At 47.9% G+C, this 17,802-nt stretch overlaps 1 protein-coding gene across 7 annotated transcripts in view; it reads left to right on the forward strand.

The window, feature by feature from the left end:
- The window catches only part of CACNA1B (calcium voltage-gated channel subunit alpha1 B), a 247,192-nt gene that overhangs the window by 25,353 nt on the left and 204,037 nt on the right, over window positions 1–17,802 (forward strand). For all 7 annotated transcript variants that reach the window (XR_008510062.2, XR_008510061.2, XM_054520928.2 and 4 more), the window contains exons 4-6: window positions 11,130–11,221; window positions 12,604–12,756; window positions 15,327–15,517. Coding sequence is in view for 5 of the 7 variants with exons in the window: in XM_054520928.2 (XP_054376903.1) it covers window positions 11,130–11,221; window positions 12,604–12,756; window positions 15,327–15,517 (436 nt within the window). In the remaining 2 variants the exon portion in view is untranslated. The remainder of the gene's footprint in view (window positions 1–11,129; window positions 11,222–12,603; window positions 12,757–15,326; window positions 15,518–17,802) is intronic.

Below are 17,802 nucleotides of genomic sequence, written 5' to 3' on the forward strand. Positions count from 1 at the left end.
TAGCTAGGTGTGGTGGTGCGTGCCTGTAATCCCAGCTACTCGTGAGCCTGAGGCAGGAGAATCACTTGAACCCAGGAGGCGGAGGTTGCAGTGAGCCGAGATTGCGCCACTGCACTCCAGCCTGGCGAGAGAGCGAGACTCCGTCTCAAACAAACAAACAAAAACCCTTCACCTTCTCATCACTTGGTCGTGCCCTGCTTCAACTCATGCGCATCAGTGGTCTCTCTCTGTCCGTGCCTGTGGTCTCGTGGTGTAGCTCAGAGGAGGGGTTTAATGTCTCATGAAGCCAGTCCTGTTCTCCTTGCTTTTCTTCTTTGAATCATTTTTTAACGTTTTGCCTAGTTAGTTTTCCAGATAGATTTTGAGATCATTTTGTTGTAGTCCCAATAATCCCATTGGGATTTTGATTTATCCGAATCTATAAATTGATTTCAGGAGAATCAAGTTAAGAAATAAATATATATTCTGTCTGTCCATCCAGGAATGTAGTATGTATGAAAATTTATTCAGCTCTCCTTTTTTTTCGTAAATAGATTTTGTAGTTTCTTTATAAAAGTAACCTGCACTGTTAAAGCTATTCCTAAGTGGTTTGTATTGATTGGAGACATTTAGTTCGTTGCACTTCCTGGCTGTCCCTGTCTGGTGTCACTGCTGTGGCTTCTGGTGTTTGTCCATCCATCAGGCTGCTGGTTCTGGGTGCCAGTGCACACCCCTTCTGGGTAGAGCTGGGCAGTGCTTTGTTTGCTGATGGGCTTGGACCGAAGTTTTGGTTGTGATTACGGTACCTGGAGGTTGCTTTTCCTGCCAGTTTTTTCCTTTCTCTCATTGGTTTGATCTCATCATCCTGCGCTTTTGGGTTTTGTGCTGCTTTCTGTCTTTTTTGGAAGTCGGGAGGGCACACAAACCAGAAGGAAGCTTTTCAAGCTGATGCTCTGTACCACTGGGGCTCACAACTTGGGTGAACATCAGAATCACCCCGTAAGGCGTGTAAAACCCAGAGTGCTGGGCCCTGCCCTCTGATTTCTGAGTTCTTTCTGGGAAGGAATTAGCATTTCTTTCTTTCAAAATATGTATATATATATTACTATTTCTCTCTCTCTCTTTTTTTTTTTTTTTTTTGAGAGGCAGGGTCTTGCTCTGTCGCTCTGTTGCCCAGGCTGGAGTGCAGTGGCATGATCATGGCTCACTGCAGCCTCAACCTCCTGGGCTCAAGCCATCCTCCAACCTTAGCCTCCTGAGGGTGGAACTACAGGTGTGTGCCACCATGCCTGGCTAATTAAAAAAAATTTTTTTTTGTAGAGATGGGTCTCACTATGTTGTCCAGGATAATCTTGAACTCCTGGGCTCAGGTGATCCTCCCACCTCTGCCTCTCAAAGGGCTACGATTACAGGTGTGAGCCACTGCACTGCTTCCGCCTCCCCCCTCCTCCTGCTGTCCCCTCAAGAATTTGCTAATGGTCTGCCAGGTGATGCTGAGGCTGCTGGGAGATCCTGCGTTGGTTCTTAACCAAGTTCCTGGGAGTTTTATCACTGTCTGCCAGCAGTGATCATTTTATCTATTTCTTTCCTTATTTCCTATTCATGTCCTATTATGCTGGTGAGAACTCTTAAAACAATATTAAATGAGAATTATGGTGGTACTTCTTATTTTGTTATCTGACTTGAAGAAAATCCTTCATGATAAATGTGGGTTTGTTAGTACTCTTGAGAATGGATTTCGTGCATAGAAAATATTTTTCAGAAACTAGTTTCTAAATGTCAACATTGAATTTTTAAAGTTAGAAATCCAAAAATGTTGGGTTTTTAAAAGCTTTTAGGGGCCAGGCGCGGTGGCTCACACCTGTAATCCCAGCACTTTGGGAGGCCGAGGCGGGTGGATCACGAGGTCAGGAGTTTGAAACCAGCCTAACCAGCATGGTGAAACCCCGTCTCTACTAAAAATACAAAAATTAGCCAGGTGTGGTGGCACGTGCCTGTAGTCCCAGCTACTCGGGAGGCTGAGGCAGGAGAATCGCTTGAACCCAGGAGGCAGAGCTTGCAGTGAGCCGAGATTGTGCCACTGCACTCCAGCCTGGGTGACAGAGTGAGACTCTGTCTCAAAAAAAAAAAAAGCTTTTAGATTCAACTTATGAAAAATTATATTTGTAAATTTAGCAATTTTTAACATTCATTTTCAAGAAGATTTTAAGTAATGTTTCATCCTATTTTATAAACTTAATGTTAGACATTTAAAATTTTGTTTATAAATTTACTGTAACTAGACCTTCCTAAGTACTTAAGTATTGTATGTTGAATAAATTAAAGTGTAAATATGGTGAGTCATAAATTTGCATAAATGGTTCAATACTTTCTATAAATTTATTAGGTTTTCAACTTAAAATTACAAGTCTCAATCAGTTCCATTGCATATTTTAAATTCGAATCACAGGGCCAATGTGATGCTAAATACAGCTTCATATGGTCTGATAAATTCTTCATCATAACTCAAAAAACATCAATTCGGAAAACCTGATTTCCACAAACATTGCTACATTTAATTCTCAGCCTTCCTGGGGTTAAATATGCTGGTTCGCTGAAGACACTGTCACCTCCCAACAAGTGAATGGAGGTGTCCCGCCCTTGTCCTAAGACACTGTCACCTCGGACCTGCCCTTGTCCCCTCTGGGCTGCCTCATCACATTTGCTGGCTGGAATGCTTGGAATGTAGACCAGATTTTTTCCTGAAAAATACTAGTGGACTATGGCAAGGGCCTCTCCACTCAAATGCTGGAGGCCTCAGAGGCCCAGGGCTGCAGTTAGGTTGTGATTTATTCCAGAGGCTGCTTACACCGCTTGAGCGGATTTTGTGTTTTTATGGCTCTTAAGATTATAGAAATGTCCAGCCTGGGTCTACACAACTTTCAATTCTTCGTCAAAAAAGAAGAGTTGTTTTCCGGCCCCAGAGGATCATAGCAACTCCTCCTTGTTAAAATGCGTTCTGTCTTTCGTGTCTTTGGCTTGCCAGGGTGACTCCTAAGGCCGCTTTGCTGACATTTCAGCATTTGTCAGAGAGCGTCCTGGTGCCTGGGAGACAGAAAAGCTATAAGGTGAAGGGAGAGACAAACTTTTCCTCCTATGTAATTTGTCTTTCTTGGGAATGGAATTGGAGCTTTTCAGGAGCTGTTCACTGTCTGGGTCATCTGTGTTTCCAGTCTCGGTCTTGCTGACTCCATGCCCATGTGTTGTCTTATTTAACATACGTGTTTCTCTGCATCCCCGTGTGATGTCTTGTTTTAACATACGTGTTTCTCTGCATCCCCGTGTGATGCCTTATTTAACATACGTGTTTCTCTGCATCCCCGTGTGATGTCTTATTTAACATACGTGTTTCTCTGCATCCCCGTGTGATGCCTTGTTTAACATACGTGTTCCTCTGCATCCCCGTGTGATGCCTTGTTTAACATACGTGTTTCTCTGCATCCCCGTGTGATGCCTTATTTAACATACGTGTTTCTCTGCATCCCCGTGTGATGTCTTATTTAACATACGTGTTTCTCTGCATCCCCGTGTGATGTCTTATTTAACATACGTGTTTCTCTGCATCCCCGTGTGATGTCTTGTTTTAACATACGTGTTTCTCTGCATCCCCGTGTGATGCCTTGTTTAACATACGTGTTCCTCTGCATCCCCGTGTGATGCCTTGTTTAACATACGTGTTTCTCTGCATCCCCGTGTGATGCCTTATTTAACATACGTGTTCCTCTGCATCCCCGTGTGATGCCTTGTTTAACATACGTGTTCCTCTGCATCCCCGTGTGATGCCTTGTTTAACATACGTGTTTCTCTGCATCCCCGTGTGATGCCTTATTTAACATACGTGTTTCTCTGCATCCCCGTGTGATGCCTTATTTAACATACGTGTTTCTCTGCATCCCCGTGTGATGCCTTATTTAACATACGTGTTTCTCTGCATCCCCGTGTGATGCCTTATTTAACATACGTGTTTCTCTGCATCCCCGTGTGATGCCTTATTTAACGTACGTGTTTCTCTGCATCCCCGTGTGATGCCTTGTTTAACATACGTGTTTCTCTGCATCCCCGTGTGATGCCTTATTTAACATACGTGTTTCTCTGCATCCCCGTGTGATGCCTTATTTAACATACGTGTTTCTCTGCATCCCCGTGTGATGCCTTATTTAACATACGTGTTTCTCTGCATCCCCGTGTGATGCCTTATTTAACATACGTGTTTCTCTGCATCCCCGTGTGATGCCTTATTTAACATACGTGTTTCTCTGCATCCCCGTGTGATGCCTTATTTAACATACGTGTTTCTCTGCATCCCCGTGTGATGTCTTATTTAACATACGTGTTCCTCTGCATCCCCGTGTGATGTCTTATTTAACATACGTGTTTCTCTGCATCCCCGTGTGATGCCTTATTTAACGTACGTGTTTCTCTGCATCCCCGTGTGATGCCTTATTTAACATACGTGTTTCTCTGCATCCCCGTGTGATGCCTTATTTAACATACGTGTTTCTCTGCATCCCCGTGTGATGCCTTATTTAACATACGTGTTTCTCTGCATCCCCGTGTGATGCCTTGTTTAACATACGTGTTCCTCTGCATCCCCGTGTGATGTCTTTTTTAACATATGTGTTCCTCTGCACGCTCCCCTGGTCTGCATTTCTCTGTACATTGGGAGTTAGCTTGGGAGATTTTTCTTAGAGAACTAAAATATCACAGATGTGGTTGAAGTCTTCTGAATACAGTCCCCCAGTCAGATTCTCTTCTCTTTCTCTTTTTCTCCCTGTGGGAGCAGGTGTCCTGAGTTGTGTTTATCCTGCCAGGGCACGTGGGTTTGTGGGCATTCCACCTTTCGCTGTGTGTGTATCCATAAATAATGTAGCGTGTGAGTGTGTCTGTGTATTCACACACAGATATATGATTATTTCACAGCTAGCCTGTACCCGTCAACATTGTGTTAAACATTTTTCCATGTTAATGTGCATAGGCTTATTTAGTTTTACATGCTCATTCATTTTTAACTGTAGAATAATATTCCATTGTGTGCAGATGCCACAGTCAATTTTTCTCTCTTCTTGTGAAAGGCATTTTTATTTTCCTTTCTTACTATTACAAACACAGCTACCCCAGAATGTGCCTGGGGTGTGGTTAGAAGTGGTTTCCTGAATCCTGGGGATGCTCATTTAAAAATTTCCTAGAAGTGGCCAAATACTCTCCAAAACAATTCTACAGTTCTCTCTTCCAACACATCACCAGGCTTTAACACTGTGCTAAACGTAGGATGTGAAGTGGCAGCTCTTCGTTATTTTAATCTGGATTTCCATGATTGCCAATCGTTTTGAGCATCTTCTTCCCTCTTGTAATTTGTTGATTTTTCTGATTAGTTATTTGTATTTTTCATATGAATTTGTAGAAATTTTTTCTACATTCAGAAAACCAATTCTTTTTCACTTTCTTTATGCTGTCTTTTATGGTACGGTGTTATTTTATCGTAGTCACATTTATTAATCTATTACTTTAGTCTTAAGTCATCCTTCCTTACCTCACCATCACAGAGCTGTTCTCTTGTATTTTTTTGCGGCTTTAGAGTTTGCTTTCCATGCTTAGGTCTTTGATACACCTGGAATTTCTGCGCGAGTGGTGCTTCCTCTTTCTGCCGATGGGTGACCTGGTTTTCCAGCATCATTTGGCGGCTGCTCCACCCTTTTTCCCTGATTTGGAATGGCGCCACTGCCTTTGTCAAACACCTGGTTTCATACGTCAGGCCTGTTTCTGGCTCTCATTCTGCCCCATGCCTTCCCTATCCAATCCACAGAGTATTAATTATTTTAGCTTCACAGTAAGTCTTGGGGAGTGAAGCAAGAGCTGATCTCCCGGTTTGTTCTTCAGCATCGCTTGACTGTTCATGGCCCATTGCTTGTCCATGTGGATGTAAAGATGAGCTTGTTAAGTTCCACCAGGGTTCTGCTGAGGTCTTTTATTAAAAACAACTTTACTGAGGCTGGGCGCGGTGGCTCACGCCTTTAATCCCAGTACTTTGGGAGGCTGAGGCGGGCGGATCACCTGAGGTCAGGAGTTCGAGACCAGCCTGGCCAACATGGTGAAACCCCGTCTCTACTAAAAATACAAAAATTAGCCAGATATGGTGGCGAGTGCCTGTAATCCCAGCTACTCGGGAGGCTGAGGCAGGAGAATCGCTTGAACCCAGGAGGCGGAGGTTACCGTGAGCCAAGATCACGCCATTGCATTCCAGCCTGGGTGACAGAGAGTGAGACTCCGTCTCAAAAGAAAAAAAAACAAAAACAAAAACAAAAAAAACCTTTACTGAGATATAACTTAACACACCATACAATTTTCCCATTTAAAGTGTACAAGTCAGTGGTTTTGGCATATTAAATTTTTAATTATTATTATTATTTTTTTGAGAGGGAGTCTCGCTCTGTCGCCCAGGCTCAATTGCAGTGGTGCGATCTCGGCTCACTGCAAGCTCCGCCTCCTGGGTTCTCGCCATTCTCCTGCCTCAGCCTCCCGAGTAGCTGGGACCACAGGCACCTGCCACCATGCCTGGCTAATTTTTTTGTATTTTTAGTAGAGTCGGGGTTTCACCGTGTGAGCCAGGATGGTCTCAATCTCCTGACCTCGTGATCCGTCCGCCTCGGCCTCCCGAAGTGCTGGGATTACAGGCGTGAGCCACCACACCTGGCTAAATTTTTAATTTTTAAAAATTGTGGTAAAATATGTATAACATGAAGTCTTCTGTTTTAACCTTTTTTTTTTTTTTTGAGACAGAATTTCTCTCTGTTGCCCAGGCTGGAGTGCAATGGTGCAATCTCGGCTCACTGCAACCTCTGCCTCCTGGGTTCCAGCGATTCTCCCACCTCAGCCTCCCGAGTAGCTGGGATTACAGGCGCCCACCACCATGGCTGGCTAATTTTGTATTTTTAGTAGAGACGGGGTTTCTCCATGTTCGTCAGGCTTGTCTCAAACTCCCGACCTCAGGTGATCCACCTGCCTCGGCCTCTCAAAGTGCTGGGATGACAGGCGTGAGCCACTGCTCCCGGCCTTGCAATTTCCAATTTTTTTTATTGCCCCAAACAGAAACTTAGTACCTATTAAGCAAGAACTCCCCATTCCCTTCCTTCAGACTTGGCTTAGCACTAATTTACTTACTGTCTCTGTGAATTTGCCTATTCCAGGTACCTCGTGTAAGTGGGATCGTATGTTATTTGCCCTTTTGTGTCTGGATTATTTCACTTAGAATAATGTTACCCAAGTTCATCCATGCTGCAGCAAATGCAGCATTAGAGCTTCGTTCCTTTTGTGGAGGAAGAAGTTATTCACGTGCATGCACCACATTGTGCGCACACATTCGTCAGGCGACAGACATTTGTGTTCTTCTCCTCTTCCGGTTATTGTGAGGACGCTGCTATGAGCGTTGGTGTCTAAGCATCTGATTGAGTCCTGCTTTCAATTCTTTTGGATATATAGCTAGAAGGGGAATTGCTGGATCATATGTTAATTCTATGTTTAACTTTTTTTTTCATTTTTAGTTTTTTTTGAGATGGAGTCTCACTCTATTACCCAGGCTGGAGTGCAGTGGCATGATCTCAGCTCACTGCAACCTCCACCTCTCGGGTTTAAGTGATTCTTGTGCCTCAGCCTCCCAAGTGTTTGGGATTACAGGCCCCCATCACCATGCCTGGCTAATTTTTGTATCTTTAGTAGAGACAGCATTTCACCATGTTGGCCAGGCTGGTTTTGAACTCCTGACCTCAGGTGATCCGCCTGCTTCGGCCTCCCAAAGTGTTGGGATTACAGGCGTGAGCCACCGTGCCTGGCCAATAATAGCTATCTTAGTGAGTATGAAGTGGTATTTCATTGTGGTTTTGATGTTTACTTCCCTAATGATTAGTGATGTTGAGCATCTTTTTGTGCACCTATCGGCCATTTGTGTATCTTCTTTGGAAGAATGTTCATTCAAGTCCTTTGCCCATTTTAAAATTGAGTTGTTTTTGTTGTTGTTGAGTTGTAAGAGTATTTATATTTTCTCGATATTAATCCCTTATTAGATATATGATTTGCAGATATTTTCTCCCTTTCTGTAGGTTTCTTTTCACTTTTTGATAGTGCCCTCTGATGCAGCAGCCCCCAACCTTTATGACACCAGGCACTGGGCTCATGGAAGACAATTTTTCCACAGACCAGAGGTCGGGGGATGGTTTTGGGACGATTCAAGTGTGTTATTACATTTATTGTGCACTTTATTTCTATTATTGTTACATTGTGATATATAATGAAATAATTATACAACTCACCATAATATAGAGTCAGTGGGAGCTCTGAGATTGTTGTCCTGCAACTAGACGGTCCCATCTGGGGGTGATGGGTCAGTGACAGATCATTAGGCATTAGATTCTCATAAGGAGCATGCAACCTAGATCCCTCACATGTGCAGTTCACAATAGGATTCATGCTCCTATGAGAGTCTAATACCACTGCCGATCTGACAAGAGGCGGAGCTCAGGCAGTAATGCTTGCTCGCCTGCCGCCACCTCCTGCAGAGTGGCCTGATTCCTAACAGGCCACAGAACAGTACTGGCCTGTGGCCTGAGGGTTGGGAACCCTTGCTCTGATGCACGAAACTTTTTACTTTTGATGAAGTTCAATTTAATCTATTTTTTCTTTTATTGCCTGTGCTCTTTGGTGTCATATCCGAGAAATTATTGCCAAATCCAATGTTATGAATATTTTCCCCTATGTTTCTTCTAAGAGTTTTCTAGTCTTAGCTCTTATATTTAGATCTTTGATCCATTTTGAGTTACTTTCTGTATTTGGTATAAGGTAAGGGTCCAACTTTATTCTGCTTGGTTGTTGAAAAGATCATTCTTTCTCCGCTTAATGGTCTTGGTACCTTTGTTGAAAACCAGTTGACATATATGTGAGGGTTTATTTCTGGGTTATTATTCTATTCCGTTGATCTATCTAGTTTTAAATTTTCTACCTTTTCTACCGTTTTTGTTTAATAGTTTACTGTTTTTATCTGAACAAAATTCCTCTTTCAGTAGTTGATCCTGCTGAATGTCTTCCCGTAGCATTGGGCTTCCTCAGGTAACTTGGCATTTTGGTTTGAATAGAAGGGTTTTTATTGTCCTTTTTTTCTTTTTTTATTTTGAGATATTTATCGTTTATTTATTTATTTATTTGAGACGGAGTCTCGCTCTGTTGCCCAGGCTGGAGTGCAATGGCGCACTCTTGGCTCACTGCAACCTCTGCCTCCCGGGCTCAAGCAGTTCTCCTGCCTCAGCCTCCCGAGTAGCTGGAATTACAGGCACGTGCTACTGCGGCCAGCTAGTTTTTGTATTTTTTTTTGTAGAGACGGGGTTTCACCATGTTGGTCAGGCTGGTCTCGAACTCCTGACCTCAGGGGATCCACCTGCCTTGGCCTCCCAAAGTACTGGGATTACAGGCGTGAGCCACTGTGCCCGGCTGATATTTATCTTATTTTTGACCCCCAGCTCTGTCTCAGATTTTGTCTGTCACTGCTATGTGTTTGGAGCAGGTGGTCACAAAGCCTTCACCAAGAATCCTGGATGCGCTTTAGAGGCAGAGCCAGCAGGATTGTTGGTGAACTGGATGTGGCATATGAGAGAAGGACCGGAGTCAGGGATGAAGCTTCAGGTTTAGTTTAAACAATAGGTGACTGATGCAATCCACTGAGGGGAACAAAGGGGGAGGGAGCAGGACTGGAAGTAAGAATAGAAAGTTTCTTAGTCACTGTGATGTATCAACTCTGAACTGTAGAAAAAAGGTACATCTTTTATACTTGTGTTAAAGTAAAAAAAAGAATTCTTTAGTTGTGTAATGTTTCATATGCTTTTTAAAATACCCATATGGAACTGTTAAAAAGGCAGTTGTATATATGAGCCTAGAGCTCCAGGTCTGGGTTAAAGATACACATTTGGGAATAACAGACATGCGTGATACTCAAAGCTATTGGGTAGCTCCTACGTGGACTGAGCCTTGGGGCACCCACGTTTTGAATCTCTGGCAGAGAAGGCAAAGCTGGCAAAAGAAACTAAGAAGGAGCCCCCAGGGCGTGGGAGGGAAACAGGAGAGAGTTGGCCTAAGGCAAGAGACCACACACTTTAAAGGAGACTTGACCGTTAGAATTGGCAAGAGGAAGGCTTGACGTAGCATTTCAGTGGAGAGGTGGGTGAGAACCTGGCTAGAGAAAGCTAATGAGAGAGCACAAGATAAGGAAGTGGTGAGACCGAGGATTGACACCATCCATGAGTTCTGATGGGAAGGGAACAGAGAAATGCTCTGTGGTAGAAGGCAGATATGGGATCTTTAGTTTTGTTCTTAAGATGGGAGATACTAGGATATGTTTTTTTGCTGATAGAACTGACCACAGTGGCTTCCTCATTCCACCTTCCCAATACCCCACTTTCCCATCTTCCTGAGATAAGGGAAAGAATGGTGGTATATGGGGGTCGGTTCAGGAGTCCCTCAGGCTCCATCTTCCTCCTGCTCTCAGTCGCCACTCCTCTCAGAAGGCAGCTTGAAGTGCAGCTGGGGTTGGTTAGGGGATATGGGTCAGCCTTAAACTCAATTGGTGGACAGTTTTCCTGCCATGCCATGGGCCAAGTGTCTATTCAGAGATGGTGCCTTTGAACTGGAGGTTTGGTCATGTGGGGGATTGTGAACATTCCTGTGAGCGCTTCTGGATTCAGTTCCTGCCTCCTGTCACCTGGCAAGCCGCTCTGTGCTGGCCCTGTGGTTGGACAGTGGGGGGACACAGGTGCTGGCCCTGTGGTTGGACAGTGGGGGGACACAGGTGCTGGCCCTGTGGTTGGACAGTGGGGGGACACAGGTGCTGGCCCTGTGGTTGGACAGTGGGGACACAGGTGCTGGCCCTGTGGTTGGACAGTGGGGACACAGGTGCTGGCCCTGTGGTTGGACAGTGGGGACACAGGTGCTGGCCCTGTGGTTGGACAGTGGGGACACGGGAATGAAGGTATCACTGCTCTTGGGAGACATGACCCTGGTGGTGGGAGGAGTGTGTCCTCTTCCAGGCTCAATGTGGAAACCTTTACTTCCCTTCTTCTCCTTGTTTCTGCCAGGATCCTTGCCACGGCTGGAACTGACTTCGACCTGCGAACACTGAGGGCTGTGCGTGTGCTGAGGCCCCTGAAGCTGGTGTCTGGGATTCCAAGTGAGTCCAGCGAAGACAGGCCCGAGCCTGCTTGGAATAACAACCTCCTCTCCTACCCTCGCCACAGACACGGCCATGGCCATGGTTTGGCTTTGGAGACTCTGAGCTTGCCACTTTTGACCCCAGGATACCAGGCAGGAGGAAGGGAGGAGCAGGCCTTTTTTGGCCTGTCACACCCTCCATGAAAGCCCACAGGGTGATGCTGTTATTTTACCCTGACCTGGCTTCCCTAGATGGAAGCTTTGTTCCTCCTCACATACTCTGTCACATTTTAGCACTTTGCTTCTTTTTCTGAGGTTAAAGAATGGATGAGAGGTTGACCAAGGTGGTGGGGAAGGATGCCTGAGAAAATGTGCAAAAGCTGCAAAGGGCCACTTGTCTCTTGGCTCAGTCTTGTCAGGGCTACTGGGGACTGAGGCCAGCCTTAAGACATGCTCCTGAAGTGGGCAGCCCACAGAGCCTGCCATGAGCAGGACGACGGCCAGGGTGACCTCATGAGCCAGTGACCACCTGGACCCCTATTCCTTCAGCCCAGTGGAAGTCTGGTTTTAGGTTTACCTAAGGGCCTGAGTGGACATGGAACTAGTGCTGTGTCCTCCTGAGGCCACTGAGGGAAGACCTGTGATTGGCTCCCTGTTCTGCCCTGAGACCTTGCCAGGCAATGGTTCTGGTCCATATCCAAGTGCTGGGGCCAGACTCGAAGGGGAGGGGTCAAGGGTTACAGGCTCCTCTGCCCAGTTCCTCACATGCTGTATGGCCAGTGGCAGAACATTCCCAGGGGCAGGTCTTTTTGCCTCACTTTCTCCCAAGGAGTTGGGTTTGTTAGGAATACCTGTACTTCTCTCCCAGGATCCCCTGCTCTTCCCTCCCAGGGTCCCCTGCTTTTAGCTCCCAGCATTCTCTGCTCCTTCCTCCCAGGATCCCCTGCCCTTAGCTCCCAGCATTCTCTGCTCTTCCCTCCCAGAATTCCCTGTTCTTTCCTCTCAGGATGTCCTCTGACTTGGCTCTTCCTTCTCAGGATTTCATTCTCTTTCCTCTCAGGATTCTCTGTTGCCCCACCTTGAGCCCCACTCCCCACCCCAGACTTCATACCCTGACACCCCCACATCCCACTCCTCTGCCTACTTTTGAGACACTTCTCAGTCGACTTCTCTCTAGGACCTTATGCTTTGTCCCTAGGACTCTCAGCTCTGCCCTACACAAGCATTCTCTGCCTCTCTGCGCCTTAAGGGGCTTCAGCTCTGTCCTTTGACCTTGCAAGCACGCACTGCTTAGCACCTTGCTGTCCCCGCTAGGTTCCTGCTGTTCTGTCCCTGCCCCCACCAAACTCCTTGCCCTACCGTGCCCACGTTGCTTCCTGACCTGCCCTGTTCTGGCCCCAGGTTTGCAGGTGGTGCTCAAGTCCATCATGAAGGCCATGGTTCCACTCCTGCAGATCGGGCTGCTTCTCTTCTTTGCCATCCTCATGTTTGCCATCATTGGCCTGGAGTTCTACATGGGCAAGTTCCACAAGGCCTGTTTCCCCAACAGCACAGGTGAGGCCAGGCAGCACCCTCCAGCACAGGCGAGTGCCACAGATGCGTTCATCCAGGAGATGGGCACTGTTCTAGGTGCTAGAGGGGCCTTCTTGGTGCCAGATACATGAGGTGGAGCTGACATTCTAGTGGGGGACATAGACAATAGCCTGATAAACACAAGTAAATAAACACAGAAATATAATAATTATCGATTGTAGTAACTTTTGGGAAGAAAACAAAAAGGTATTTGAAATAGAATAATTTGGAGCCTGCTTTACAGAGGGGCCCAGGAGGCCACTCTGCCAAGGTGACCATCGAGCAGCATCTAAATGCAGGGAGATTGGAGCTGTGTGGCCACCTGGGCAGAACTTCAGTTACCAGTAGTAGTAGTAGCAGGTGCAAAGGCCTATGGTGCAGAGCAGCGAGAACAAGAGGAATCAGGTGGGCTTCATGGCCCTGTCTTATTCTGAGAGAAACGGGAAGACAGTGGAGCGCTTTGAGTGAGGTGTGGCATCTTCTGGTCATTCGGGCTGCTCCTGGGAGGCAAAGGCAGAAACAGAGTTGAGTAGAAGATCTCAATCCAGCAGAGGTGATGGTGGCTGGGGCCAGGGTGTTGTGGTAGAGGTGGTTAAAATGGGTCAAATTATGGGTGTATTTGTAGGTAAAGCCAACAGAACTTTCTGAGAGTCTGTATGTGGGGGTAAGAGAAAGAGAAGAGTGAAGGATGAAGCTAAGGTTTGTGGCTTGAACTACAAACTTATTAAAGGAGAAAACCCAGCCAGCGGTGGCTCACCTATAGTCCCAGCACTTTTAGAAAAAGGTTTTACTAGAATTTACATCGTTCATGATTTAAAAAAAAAACAAAAAAACTTTAATCCAACTGTAAATAAAAGAGAATTTTCTTAAATCCCCGCAGATTTCCTGCAAACACCATACCTCACTCTAAGCCTTGAGAGCTTTCCCTTTACAGTCAAGAACAAAAGCAAGTCACTTCTAGTCCACGTAGCATTTGTAGTCATGGCCAGGTCATGAGACAAGAAAAATAAAAAGTTAAAAAAAAAAAAAAGAACTAGAAAGGAGGAGATGAAACTCATTATTCCTAGTCTTCTTTACCAGCATTTATCAAGATATTTGGACAGAGAGGAATAAACTTAGGTAGTCAGTTTTGCCTTCTAAACCTGGGAGTATTTGCTTTCCATCTGAGCAGCTCCACAAAATTTCTCCTATGTTGATATTTTCATGTGTTGTTATACATTTTTTTTTTTTTTTTTGAGACGGAATCTCACTCTGTTGCCCAGGCTGGAGGGCAGTGGTGCAATCTCGGCTCACTGCAACCTCCGCCTCCCAGGTTCTAGCAATTCTCCTGCCTCAGCCTCCCGAGTAGCTGGGATTACATGCCCATGGTGCCACGCCCAGCTAATTTTTTGTATTTTAGTACAGACAGGGTTTCACCATGTTGCCTAGGCTGGTCTCGAACTCCTGAGCTCAGGCAATCTGCCCACCTCGGCCTCCCAAAGTGCTAGGATTACAGGCGTGAGCCACCGTGCCCGGCCTGCATTTTTTAAAAATATATTTTTTTGGCCTTTCATTGAGATTTTTGAGAGTGAAGGGGGTAAATGTGCTGCTTGCTATCTTGTTCCAGAGATTAGCAGTGGTTTTCTGGTCTTTCTTTAACCCCTCTTTCTCTGGTCCCTGGCTGCCTGCTAGGTTTCAGCACAGTAGAAGGATGTCCGCCCTGTAGGGTCAGTGCAGTGAGACCTGGGCCAGGAGGTCTCCAGCCACCCTCCGGGTACATGTTCGGTTGGTTCCAGATCATTCTGCCTGACAGGCACCAGACTGCACAGTGGCTGAGTCCAGCTTGGGATGGCCAAGGGCCTCAAGTTAGATCTGCGTGTCAGGAGGATCTTGCTGGCAGTTTGGCTGTGAGGGAGGCAGTTTGGCTGTGAGGGAGAGGAACGGTCCGCGTGGTAGTTTGGCTGTGAGGGAGGCAGTTTGGTTGTGAGGGAGAGAACGGTCTGCGTGGTGCTTTGGCTGTGAGGGAGAGGAACAGTCCGCGTGGTAGTTTGGCTGTGAGGGAGAGGAACAGTCCGCGTGGTAGTTTGGCTGTGAGGGAGAGGAACAGTCCGCGTGGTAGTTTGGCTGTGAGGGAGAGGAACTGTCCGTATGCTAGTTTGGCTGTGAGGGAGGCAGTTTGGCTGTGAGGGAGAGGAACGGTCCGCGTGGTGCTTTGGTTGTGAGGGAGAGGAACGGTCAGGGTGGTGGGAAGAATGGGAGGTTAGGAGTTTGTTGTTTTTGGTTTTAAGATGAATGGGCTGTGAGTCCACCATCAAGTGATGGTGGGCAAGTTCCAGTAGGGAGGGAGAGGCCGGCCCTTACTCCCTGAGCTGGTCACTCCTGAGCTTGGGGGCAGCAAGAGGCGGTGCCTGATGCAGATTCGAGGAGGGATGGTGGGAAGTTGAGGGAGGGTTTCTGTTGGTGGCTGGCTCCTGCCCACCTGCTGTGAGCTCTCCAGAGCCCAGGAATCCTGGTAGGGATTGGAGAGCTTGGTATTTCTGAGCTCAGGGTCCGCTTCATTCTCCTTCTTACAGATGCAGAGCCCGTGGGTGACTTCCCCTGTGGCAAGGAGGCCCCAGCCCGGCTGTGCGAGGGCGACACTGAGTGCCGGGAGTACTGGCCAGGACCCAACTTCGGCATCACCAACTTTGACAATATCCTGTTTGCCATCTTGACGGTGTTCCAGTGCATCACCATGGAGGGCTGGACTGACATCCTCTACAATGTGAGTGGCGTCTTGGCTCTGGGCCTGAGGGCGGGCCCTGGACCTCCTGAGCTGCTGTCTCTGGGGGTCCATTTAGGGGGGCCCTTCTGACCTCAGAGCCTCTGCCCAGCCCTAGGCTCCTCCCTGCACCCCTAGGATGAAATACAGGCTCTTTCCGGCAGACGCCCCACCCAAGGGTCCACCACAGGCAGCCTCAGCTCAGGCTCCTGAGGTGGGTCCTCCTGGAGTTGACTCCTTCATGAAAATGAAGCAGAAGGCTGAGTGGTGGAGGTCAGAGAAGAAAACTGCAGAGGAGATGCTGCTGTTTCTGTTGGCAAGGACAATAGTAGTACTGCTAGCTGCTCTGGGTTAGGCCCTGTGGGAAGTGTTTTATTCCTGTTGACTCCTCTCAGGAACCTGTTGCACAGATGATGAGGCTGAGTTGTGGAGAAGCTGACTAACTTTCTCCAGCCTGAGGACCATGGGCAGCTGTTGCTGTACCACCCCTCTAGGGTCTCTGTTGGAGTCGAGGGCCAGTAGGGCTGCTGGGCCTCCCGTCCCCAGGCTGCCTGGCGAAGGTGGTGAACCGCGGAGCAGGGCCAAGGCCCCCGAGACCTTCCTCGGTCACGCAGGGATTCTTAGAGTGGAGCCTGTGGCTTGTGCATTTGTTTCCTTCATGCCGAGTCTGTCTGGTCCTGTTTCCTCTTTGGTCTCCTCGCTCTCATCAGGATGCTGGCCTGTCTCCGCAGTTTACGGCAGCCTGGGTTTGGTGGCCATGATTGAAGTTGAGTATAAGGCTTGGCGGTGGTGCCTGATGGCCCAACTCCCTTGCGTTGCCTCTGCCTGGGTCCCTTGTTGGTGGAATCTCCCATCCCCCCACCACCGACTCTTGAGCAGATCTGCCTCTTTATAGGAAGGCCCCTGCTGCTGTCTATCCCCTCTGTGAGTCCTGTGAGCTACCAGGGCATGAGAATAATTAAGTTAGTACTTGAGGGGCTGTGGGAGGTGGAGAAGGGTCAGGCGCCTGTGGGCCAGGAATCTGGGAAGGGTGCTAGGTTCTGAGTAACTAGAGGATGTGTTCCCCTCAGGTGCTGTCAGGGTGGGGAGGGGCCGTAGTGCAAGGTGCTTTCACCTAGAGCTTGTTACTTGTGCCCTGGGGTGAAGCTTGGTCCACGTGTGCCTGGGAGCCTGTGCCTCTCTCCCCAGCCTCCAGCAGCTGTGCTCATGAGGGCTGGTGGCATGATGGTGGACAGGTCCTGGGGAGAGACTGGGGCCCTCTGCCCTGTGCCTCATGCGTCCATGGGGACAGGGCTGGGCATTCAGCAGACATTCGCTAAATGCTTATTGAGCTCGTTTATCAAGCTCCTTGAACAGGCAGATGGCAGATGAGGAGTTAAGGAAAAGCCAGCACAGGGTCCATTTGAACCAGATTCCTCCTGGAGTGGGAGTCGTGTCTGATGACAGGCTTGTGTGATTGAGGGAATGAGGAACAGGACAAAGGCGGTGATGAGGAGCTTGGCTGTTCTCTCCCTGTAGCCAATCAAGGAACAATTCCCACAAAGACAGATCCTAAAAATAGCTCTGAGCTGGCTGCATTCCTGCTGGCCCCACCCAAATGAAGGACTGTGTGACCAGGTCTCCACAGCCCTCAGTGTCCACTGGGACTTGGCCAGGGGCGGCACATGACTCAGATTCTTCTGCCTGGGTCTCTGCCTCCTGTGGGAGGGGATGGGCAGGAGCCCCATCCTGGGGCAGGCAGCACTGGCCAGGAGGGGCCACAGAGGTTTCAGCCAGCATGTGTTTCAGTAGGACCCAGTGAGCGCTGGCTCTCCTTGCACAGTGGTGAGCAGAGGCATTCGACACGTAAGGGCCTGGACAGTGGCGAGTGCCATGAAGAAAACAGAAGAGGATGAGGAGCAGGCAGTTACGAGTTACAGGGTACTGGGAGGGCAAGGCCTGGTGAGGTCTAGAAACCAGACATACAGGTGCTATGATACCTTGGAAGCTTGGCCGGGGCAGCAAGATGCAGTCATGGCAGTGCCTGGGGCTGGCGCCACACAAGGCCCCAGAGCAGGTAGCCAAGAACTGACCAGTCCACTTCTCCACACTAAGGGCATACAGGATCGGTCACTGGAGATTAGACAGGAGTTTTGAAGAGGATCCTTTGGAGAGAGCGAGAACCTGCCCCTCACCTCCAACCCAGTGAGAGGGACTTTTGTAGCCCCTCGGATATATGCTCCTTCAAGCAATGACATCTGGGTTCTTTGTGGGCAGAAGCCCATGGCCTGCAGTAGGGGTGGAGGCAG

This window comes from Pongo abelii, chromosome 13 (genome assembly GCF_028885655.2).
Source record: "Pongo abelii isolate AG06213 chromosome 13, NHGRI_mPonAbe1-v2.0_pri, whole genome shotgun sequence".
Lineage (NCBI taxonomy): Eukaryota > Metazoa > Chordata > Mammalia > Primates > Hominidae > Pongo > Pongo abelii.